The following is a 10,702-nucleotide window of genomic DNA, read 5'->3' on the forward strand; positions in this document are numbered from 1 at the left end:
GCACCTTAGTCCTCAAGCTGACATCTTTGCTCTTCAACATTTTAAAAAGGTCTTGTGCAGCATATTAGCCTAATGCAATACGTCATTTGATTTCTTGACTGCTGCTTCCATGAGTGTTGATGGTTGATCAAGAAGAATGAAATCCTTGACAACTTCAGTCTTTTCTCCATTGATAAGCCTCATCTAAACAGGATGAAAACTATTCAGTGGGGATTCTTCCTTCCCTCGCATGCTCTGAAACTAAACTCCCACAACGCCACAGCAGAAGTAAGGATGAGAGCACGTGGGAACCTTTGTGGAAGCAGTTCTTTGGAGAGAGATAGAAATGGTGCAGATTGCAGTGGGCAGGAAGGGTACTTGGGACCCAGTCTGTGGAGGAGACTGTGTGCGCAGTCATGAGAAGAACGGAGTAGTTGTTGGAGCGGAATGAGGGACTCAGAAGGGTTTCTAAGTCAGAGGAGATGATCCTGTCTAAAAGCTGATGGGAAAGAGAGGCCAGCCAGCCAGGCAGGCAGACAGGCAGACGGGAAGTCCTATCCGGGACTTCCTATACAGAAAGTCCTTAGATGAGAATTGCGTCTAAGAGGTAGTTGGTTGCCCCTGAGTCACTTGTGACTCACGGCCACTTTGTGTGTGTGGAGAACTGCTCACCTATGTGCAATGGATTCATCTGCCCTGTGCTTTAGAAGATGTGTGCATACCACGTAACAGTTATGTAACCTAGCATCAGTAATGCTGAGGGCCACCAAGATCGGGAAACAGGGGGCTGAAGTGTCTGATTCAGATTTTAAAAGCGTTGGGTAGAGGAGGGTCAGAGTTGGGCTAGATCCACCTTGTGTCTTACCTTTCCCTCCCTTCTTTTGAGACGAACAGACTTAAGTTTCCTGTGAAACACTAGTTGAACTGCAGACAGATGTTAAATTTAACTTTCATGCTATATTTTCAGAAAAAGCAGATTCATGCATTTAAATATCTCCATCCATGTCTAGCCCTCTCTGGGCAGGCATGTACCTACTGTGTCTGTGTTTGTGTGCATATTCATGCCAATTGCACACATGTGGGTCTCCTCTGAGGACCTGCTGGAGGAGCTGTGTGACACTTATGCACACAGGATATGCTTTTATCGTTTCTGGCTTTGCTTGGTGATGTAAAGCAGGGCTTAAAAATGGTAAATGTGGCCATAAATATACATTGTCTGGCTGTCATTTAGTTATGCGAAAATTTTATCTCTTCAATTCAGTTGGAATAATTTCATTAACAGTGCTTTAAGGAACAGGATATATGGTTGGATTTTCTTTTAGTGAAATGCTTAGTTACACGGATCCAATTAACTTTTGCATATGTTATCAGTGCCACTAAATGCAACCAAGTGTGCTGCTAAGTAAAATTAGATAAGTTATTTTAGTAAAAAGTAACTTGTACTTAATATATACAGAGCTAGGAAACATAGTAAATGCAGATTCTAAAAAATAACATTATGTTTTCTTACAGTAGGAAAATGATTCATTATATTTTTTCCCGAGACCCTTCTGTTTTCTCATGAAAAATGACCATAAGGCTTAGTGCTTGTATAAAATATTTTGAGACCATAGTTTTACATTTTTGTTAGGAAGTTTACATACAGTAAAATATTCCAGTGACTTGTAATAAACATCAGGAATGTGAAATGATTGTTTGTATTCTTTTAGAGTAAAAGTTATTTTTACTATAATCAAGATTTTAGAAGCCATATGATCATGAAATAAGTAAAGACGTCTGGTAGAGGCTGGTAATTTAAAAAATATAAAGTCTGTTTGAAATTGTGGAGAATTAAGTGCTGGAATGATGGCTTTTCATTGTCAATAAAAATGTCTTAAGTGTGAAACTGAGCATTAGTTCACCTGTTCTGCTTACAAGTAGCCACAGCTAACCAATCACAAAGTAAAAACATAGAACAGAAAGAGTCCAGGAGTCTTGGGTGCCATGATATTGGGGAGAGGTTCCCCACTCTCTTTTGGGGGTTAGGAACTCGTTGTCTGGCTACAATGGTTTATTGTTTGGGGCCTTTGTTCTCAAATCTGTAAAATGTGGTTGGACCAGTAGTACTTGTTGTTGGTGAGTACCATTGAGTCGGTTCTGACCCATAGTGACCCTGTATAGGCTTTTTGAGGAGCAGCTGGTGAACTTGAGCCACAGACCTTGTGATTCAACACATTAACCCACAGCACCACAGTGGGACGTTGAAATAATAAACTAGAAGTTTATTATTTTTTTCCAGTCATGTCTAAAACATGACCAATCATTTTTCTGATTTCTACTCGGTTCATCCACGCGGAGTTTTTTGAACTATTTCATATGCGACATTATGTAGGAACAGAAATCCTTAGGAACCTTACTGAAGGATTATCACGCTAACATTTTTGTGTGTATTTACAATTTTAGGTACGCTATCCCCCCGGAGCATGGGAAACGTCTGGAAAGACTAGCTCATGGTAAGTTTCCTTTCGGTGCTTCTTACCTGGATAGGTTCTTTGGTTTTGAGGTGTTTCTGGGTTAACTTGTCACTCTGTTAGTTTTATTCTTTTCAAGCTCCTGGCTTTTTAGTAGTTCTCTGATTGAACAGTTTTAATTTTTCCATCTTAATTTGTGCATGCTGTCCCCTGCTGTGCAATCTTTACGGTTATCGTAGTTGGCAGCTTAGCTTCACCATGTGATTGCACTTACTCTTGTTAGGCTGTGGGGTTTCTGGGCCTCCTCTCCTGGTTGGTATGCCATCCCTCAGTGGGAGAGAGGCGGCTGTTCCATCACATGCTGACTCCCCATTCCTCTGTGCCCACTGGGTGTGTCGGTGATCTTTTGTAAGTATTAAGGTGACAGTCACTGGTGACTAAGGCACAGATGACTGCTGACCATCTTGGACCCAGGTGCAGAATTCTTCTGGATGCTTTATGGATGGTTTCACTCTGTTCCAGACTAGGCCTGCCATGTCTTCTTTGTCCTGGGAGGAGAAGCAGGTTTGCACCCTACTACCCTTGTCCTGCCGTTGCTAGCTTCCACTCCCACGAAAGCAGTAGGCTGCGAAGTGTTTACTTTCAGGGGATCCTGAAGTCCGTCCCATCTGGGTGACAACTAAGGAGCAAGGCACCCTGCTTTTATCTAGGTTGGAATTCTCTGTGAGCAGCATTATCGGTGAACTGCCGATAATGCTGGCTTTGCCGTGTGTTGCTCAAACCAGAAGTCTGTAACTGTTGATTCAACTCTGGAGAGCCGCTCCACTGAAGTAGAGGGCCAAGCCATTCTTCTTGGGTAGTTGGGTAGACTTGAACCCCCAACTTTTAGGCTAGTTGTTGTTGTTAAGTGCTGTCGAGTTGGTTTCAACTCATAGCGACCTTATATAGGGTTTCCAAAGAGCGGCTGGTGAGTTTGAACCATCAGCCTCACAGTTCAAACAGACTTTGTGGTCCAGGACTTATTGTACAGCTTCACCCCAGGACTCCTGTAAGTTAGTTGTCATTGTTGTTGTTATGTGCCGTTGAGTTGGTTCTGACCCATAGCGACCCTGTATGGGGTTTCCGAGGAGCAGCTGGTGAGCTTGAACCACCATCCTTGCGGTTTAAATGGCTTTGCAGTCTGGCGCATTAACCCACAGCGCCACAATAGTGCAAATTGTTTGTATCACCCAGAGATCTCATTCTATTAGGGGAGAAACTCTGTCCCCTCATCCAGTGATCTTTTGTTTCATGATGAAATGAACACAGTGAGAAACCCCATTCTTTGACAGGATAATCCTGAGCAGAAATTGTTAATGGCATCTGAAAGTTACCCTTCCCCAAATTGTGGAAGAGTATTAGGACAGTATCACACGTCAGAAGCATTATTATAATTTGGCAGGTTAATAACGAGAAAGCCCTGGTGATTTTACAGTGTAACACATTATAGTAGTAATAACAACGTAATTGTAATCTTGAACCTTGTTCAACCACCATTGTCATGAATGTGGAGGTGGATGTGTTCTGGTACTGGATAATAGATTAAGGTAGAACTTGAAGATGATTACTGTAATCCTCACATACACAAGCCATGAACTTCGGGCTAAAAGTGTACGCTGAACTATCCTCTTTTCAGTAATAATTATTTCACCATTTCGCACTAACTTCACACCAGAGAAGTTTGAAAATGAAGCCAAAGTAAATTTTATAGTGTTGAGTGGCACACACAAAGTTCTGATGTAAATTCTCTGTATAATTGATTTAACCAGTAAGAAATTAAACTTAAAACCTGAACCAGAACTTTCAACTCAGTTGCACATTTACTCAAAACGGTGTGGCAGCAGGATTCTGAGAAACGAAACACGGAAAAGACTTCACGTTACTAAAAAGAGGAAGATTCGCTTCTGTTGACCAGATGCCTGCCAAATTAATTGAATTCTGCTAAATAATTAAAATGATAACATAACTTAGTAAATGTGATGGAGCATTATAGAATGTCTAGGTCAAGGCAGCACTTGATACATAAAATTAAAAGCAGGCTCGGATATTTTCCATTATCTTGTCTGCACACCGTAATTATCACATTGCCTTTTATGCATGGATGCTTTCATCTTTGGATTCTATTGAAATTCTGATTGACGGCGGCACCTACAGATAGTTTATCTGAACAACATCAGGCCCGTATCTAATAAAGCCAGCAGTTGGATTTTTGCCCTTCAGGCCTGTATCTAATAAAGCCAGCAGTTGGATTTTTGCCCTTCAAATGTTTTCTCATTGATACAGGGTTTTTTACCCCCCCAATTTAGTGTGAATATAATGCAATAACAAAAAAAATCTCATGGAAATTGTTGCAATTAAAAAATCTGTTATGCTTGTCTGTAATGCTAGGGCAGTATTTCCTAATTATTGGTTTGATACCAATTGAATGGAAAGTAAGGAGAAGAGGAGAGGTACAGTGTGTAAACATGAGTGACAGTTTAGAAGGTGCTCAGTTTTTAAAGTGTCCACGTTTCATATGTGTGGAAATTGGACTCTTATCTTTGCTGTTCCATGAAGTTAAACAGCATGTGGATTAAAGTGAAGGGGAAGGACTACATTCCATTCAACCTTTATTGTGGATATTAAAAAGAAAAAGGGGAGATGATTTACTTTGGTGAACGTTTCGAGTTCCTGAGAAAAATACGTGATTGAGATTTCTCTGCGGCCTGTTTTATACGTTGACAGGTTGGTGGGAATCTTGTTTAAGACGACAGCGTCACAAGACTGAGTTCTTTTACGTCTTTACTTAGAACACAGTTTGCAGTCTTGCTGCCTTATGAGAAAAGCAGTATTTCAACAAAATGGAACCAAAGAACAATTGTTTTGAAGAATTCATTGAGTTCCTGAATATAAGCTGTTGGTGTCTGTGTGTTTAATGCCTAGTAATCCTAGTGTAGCATAGTGGTTACAAATCAGGCTGTTAATCTCAAGGTCAGCAGTTTGAAACTACCAGCTGTTCCACGGGAGAAAGATGAGGCTTTCTACTCCCGTAAGGATTTACACCCTCGGAAACCCTGTACAGGGTCGCTATGGGTCGGAACCGACTCGACGGCACTTAACAACAACAACCACACTAGGACTCAGCAACACTTAGTAACAGCAATGTTCATTTAGAACATACTTTTCTTCAAGTACTTAGCACCCAGCTGTATAACATCTAAAATGACTTTCTGATCAGAGCTGGAAAGAGTCCATTTAAGAACCTTACTCAAAATGTAATTTAAAAAATGAATGTTTTTTGAGAGATGCTCCCTATCACAAAGGCTTTGGATGAGGTTGAGACCCTTGTTTGTCTTCAGCTCTACAAGTAACCACTTTTTTTCTGTCTAAGTAGTGAAGATTAACATTGTTTAGGAAATGTCAAGTGTTAGCAGAAACACTTTCCCATTTACTGTTTTTTTAATCTTTAATTTAAGGCTGCCCCTTTCCATTCCCGCTATGTTCCTTGTGTTATCTTTGGGTAGTTCAGTTGCTTTGAAAGTTTCTCGATTCTGAGAGAAGTTTTTACTGTGTAGAATCCATGGAAGTAGTTTTCCCTTGGAGATTAAATTTCAGTTACAGGTAATCTCTTTGAAAAATGCTTCAGTGTGTTGTTGGCGTTAATTGTGGCAGAACTTGGTTGGTCAATTGTTGTTGTTAAGTGCCGTCAAGTGGGTTCCGACCCACAGTGGTCCTGTATAGGGTTTCCAAGGAGAGGCTGGTGAGCTTGAACCACCGACCTCGCGGCTCAAACCGACTTCGCAGTCTGACGCATTTACCCACAGCGCCACACCAGGACTTCTCTGGTCAATTGTAGTGGGAGCCTTTAAGCCATTTTCTGTATTCTTGGATTTGAATAAAAGTATTTGGACAAACAATCCCCTGGAAAGTGTAGTCCTCACATTATTTTTATGTAAGGCAAGATTGTTTTTTGTTAGGAGGTTCAAAACCAAACAAAATAGCTTTGGACAATATTTGATAGAGGTTTACTATGTTTTCTGGATTTCCGTATTTTCCTTAAGATAGGGCACCAACATAAATAGTGTGCACATACAATAGGTGATAACAAGTTCTGATACAGCTTGTGATGAATACACCACTCACATCTCAGGCTGCTTCTTGGGCTGAGGCTGGTTGCTCTAACAGGACTGTCCTGGGTGGGAAAAAGGGATTTCTTCCTGCACCGGAGAAGAAATCCTGTGGGGATAGGGGGCTGCTTTAGAAACTTGAGCGTAGGCTGGTGAGATTCTGCTACTGAGACCAAAGACCCGTGTCAACAAGCCCCAAGATGAAGACTTTACAAGAACAACAGCAACAAAATGAAGCCAGCAAGTATAAGACGCACTGTTAAAAGAATGCACTCTGGGGGCTACATGGCATATAAAACCATTCAATGCACACATTTCAAGGGGGCTTCAAAAAGTTGGTGAAAAAATAAATTATCTTTTCATTCTGTTTACCTACCAACTTTTTAAAACCCCTTTGTATTTGTGGAAAAATACGGTATAGGGCCGTATTTTTCATTTATTAGTAGTTTTTGAAGTTACTAGAGGACATTTAACAACAACAGTATTTAATTTGGAGTCCTGGTGTGTGGCACTGTAGGATGAGCGCTGGAGTGTTACCTATAAGGTCGGCAGTGCAACCCTACCAGCTACTCCTCAGAAACCCTATACAGGGTCACTGTGAGTTGGGGAAGGCAGGTTTGGGCAGAAGACATTGGATGGTAACACAGTTGCAGTAAAGCCTCCACAGATCACACAGGCTCTCTGGAGCTGCCAGGACCCTTCAGAGGTGCCCTGAATGGAATGGAACGGGGCCCAGGTCTGGACCATTCACTGCTTGTGGGACGGGGCCCCGGAGGAGGAGGAGGGAGAGTGCTTGGGGCAAGTGTGGCCTCTGCTGGTGAGAGCCGTCTCCAGGGGAGGGCTAGGCAGCTCCATGGCTCAACCCCCGCCCCCAGCTGTGCCTTTTAGTTCTCATTTGTCTATTTTTAAGAACAAAAAATGAAATAAGAGCTAGTTTCTTTTCCACAGTTAACTAATGAGACTTCCATAATTTAAAATGTGAATGCTTAAGCTTTAATAAATGAAAAATATTAAAAGTTGTTAATCAACATCATTTGTAATAATGTGAAAACGTAGCCTAACCACATATAGAACATTCACACAGCTTTTCAGCCTTTTTTCCCCAAATCGATTAGTAATTTATGTCTTGATTGAAAAGTACCTTGTAAATTAGCTACTTAGAAATTATGAGCTCTGTAAAATAAAATATACTTTACTTTTTAATTTATGATGTGTTTTGTAGCAAGGCCAAAGAAAGACTTCAGGTATTGCATTGATGACTTTTTTTCTTTGTATCTGTAATTGATCCAAAATTGTGACACCGTCTTTTTTTTATTGTTTTTATTGTGAATTGAATGATAGTTTAGTTTCCATGGGAGAACATCGGTTTTACACCATCGTTTCATTGTAGTGGTTACAATCTCTTCTGTGCATCATCATTCAGTAGTATTTGCTTCCATTCCATCTGTGGGTTTTTTCTTGTGGGGGCGGGGAGGGTACACAAAAACACTCAGGAATATATAATCATTTAAACAACCAAAGGACACATTCTGCAAGCCTGCCTCCTGGTGACACCGTCTTTTACATGGTGCTTGTGGCGTTGTAGGATAAACACTGAATTGCTAGTCGCAAGGTTAGTGGTTCAAAACCACCAGCTGCTCCTTCAAGACCTTATTCAGGGTCACTATGAGTTAGTATTGACTTGACAGCACTTAACAGCAGCAAGATCTTTAGTTTCAAAGCATTTCTTTATTTTGTTAGCTTTAAAAGTGGGTGAAAGCCAGAGGAATGGCTGAGAGAAGTCTTTTGTGGTTTAGGTGTCGGGCTGCTAACCGTGATGTCGGTGGTTCAAGCCCTCCAGCTGTTCTGAGGGAGAAAGACGCGGTCTGCTCCGGAACGATTTAGTCTCAGAACCCCTGGAGCAGCTCTGTTCTCTCCTACATAGGATCAGTAGGAGTCAAAATTGACTTGCTGCAGCGTCTTTTGTTTGTCTTTTTGGTTAATTCTGAAGACTGGATCCCTCTGCTGTGACATCACCGATCACTGCAATACGTGGATGTCCCTGAAGGGAAGGGGTGGGCTCCATAGTCCTTCTGTTAGTTTCCTAGGATTGTGGCTCATAAGGACAGAAATGTATGGTCACTCTTCTGGGGCCAGATGGATTAGGAATCACTGTTGCTGCAGCTTTGTGTTCAAACCTGCCTACTATCGTGAAGATGGCATAGCACTGAGTGCTGTTTTGTTCTGTTGTACGTAGAGTTACTGCGGGTCTTAAGACACATTTAACAACTACGCCAGTGTGACTGTTAGCAGGAAACATCTTCAGTGACCCTATTTCCAAACACAGTCACGCTCATAGGTAACCGAGAAGGTGGTAGTTGTTGTGAAGTGCCGTTGAGTCAGTTCCGATCTGTAGTGACCCGGGATAGGGTTTTCAAGGAGCGACTGGTGGGTTTGAACCACCGACATTGTGGTTCAAACTGACCTTGTGGTCTAGTGCATTATCCTTCAGCACTGCACTGTCAAATATATATTTTGGGAGGCACCATTCAGTCTTGTTATGGTCCCTGTTTCTTCAGTCTGTTGGCATTCTCATGTTGTTTGATGGGGAAACAGAAATGCACTATGGGGCTTCAGGCAGTGTGGGGTTGGGTTCCACCTGTATTATCCACTTAGCTAAAGTGAACTAATATCCCTCAAACCCTGTTTTCCTCATGAATGACGTGAAATGTGTGCTATTGAGTCAGATCTGACTCACAGTGACCCTGTATAAGGTTTCTGAGGAGGGGCTCATGGGTTTGAACTGCTGACCTTGTGGTTAGCAGTCCAGTGCTTACTCTACGCCACACCAGCATGTCAGGAATGGTAGTAGAACTTGCCTTATAGGTTCTTGGCACAAAGAGGGCTATGTTTTCAGTGCTGAGCTGTAATCCTGTCCACTGGCCAGTTACTCCATATGCCAGTAGAAAAGGGTTGTCCATCAGAAGGTTGCCCTTTGGGGACTTGGGCTTGAGTCTTTAGTTGTGGGGCAACAGTGAGCAAAACAGGCAGAAGCAAAAACAGGAGGAGCAAGGCGCTGTCTCACAGCCAACCGCAGCTGTTTTAGGAATGGGTTGTATGAGGAGAGGGTGTGGACAGCATAGAGTGGGCAGACCTGGGCCAGCAGGGGGCACCAGCACCCTTTAGTGAGAGCAGCAACATGTCTCAGAGGCCTGGGCCAGCAGGGGGCGCTGGGACCTCTTGTTCCTCAGCACAACAGTGGCAGCCAGGCTTCCTTGGAACCCTATAGAGGGTCGTTATGAATCTGAACAAGAACAGAGCTCCCAGAAGCAGCCAGGGAGATGTTGAGGGAGTGGTCTGAGAACTAAAAGCTACTCTTTGAGAAGTGCTGGCAAACAGGTAAACACACAGAAAAGAGCATATTTTGAAAGAAGTCCAAAAAGGTCTAGTTCTGGGAGAGAAAACCTGAAGCACAGAAATGGATGTAACACATTTGGAAAATTGTAGCTTTACCTAGTGACACTTTGAAATGTCAGCCTGACATATTCAAGACCATGTTTAGATTACAAGCACCAGATGAACACCATTTCAGGTCAATGTTGTTCAGTAAACTACTCAGAGATGAACTCAGAGTGGTTTAGTCTGTTTCCTGAAGCCTTCAAAATAGATCATTAAAGAAAAAACAATTTTAAATCATAAAAGATTGAATTTAAGAAAAGGTTGCCCGAAAAAAATATTTGGTTAGTATATTTATCATTTATGCAAGTGATTCGTAGTTGTTTAATGTTAGCAGAACTGTGGGCAATTTTCATTATATCTGAAACAAAAGGTTAATTGAACAATTATTAATTTCCATAGACTATTATACTCTTGAGGGAGGGTATATGATGGTAGGTGTTTTTATTCTTTTATTTTGGGGGCTGGTTTCCAAAGGATGCAGAGCAATGTGAAGCACATTCCATGTCCACATAAGTTTATACGTGTCATTGAATAACTGACACCTAGCCAAGTTATATGAAGAAAAACTTGGCATCAGGAATGATGCATCAGGAATTAACAACCTGTGATATGCACATGATACAACCTTGCTTGCTGAAAGTGAAGAGGACTTAAAACATTTACTGATGAAAATCCAAGAGCATAGCCTTC

General features: G+C 41.8%; 1 protein-coding gene across 1 annotated transcript in view; it reads left to right on the top strand.

Moving 5' to 3' along the window:
* The window catches only part of KDM4C (lysine (K)-specific demethylase 4C), a 314,090-nt gene that overhangs the window by 38,628 nt on the left and 264,760 nt on the right, over nucleotides 1-10,702 (top strand). Inside the window, exon 5 of the mRNA XM_006863764.1 lies at nucleotides 2,422-2,471. Within this exon, the coding sequence (XP_006863826.1) occupies nucleotides 2,422-2,471 (50 nt within the window). The remainder of the gene's footprint in view (nucleotides 1-2,421; nucleotides 2,472-10,702) is intronic.

The sequence above is a fragment of the Chrysochloris asiatica genome, unplaced genomic scaffold (genome assembly GCF_000296735.1).
Source record: "Chrysochloris asiatica unplaced genomic scaffold, ChrAsi1.0 scaffold00056, whole genome shotgun sequence".
In the NCBI taxonomy this organism is placed as follows: Eukaryota; Metazoa; Chordata; class Mammalia; order Afrosoricida; family Chrysochloridae; genus Chrysochloris; species Chrysochloris asiatica.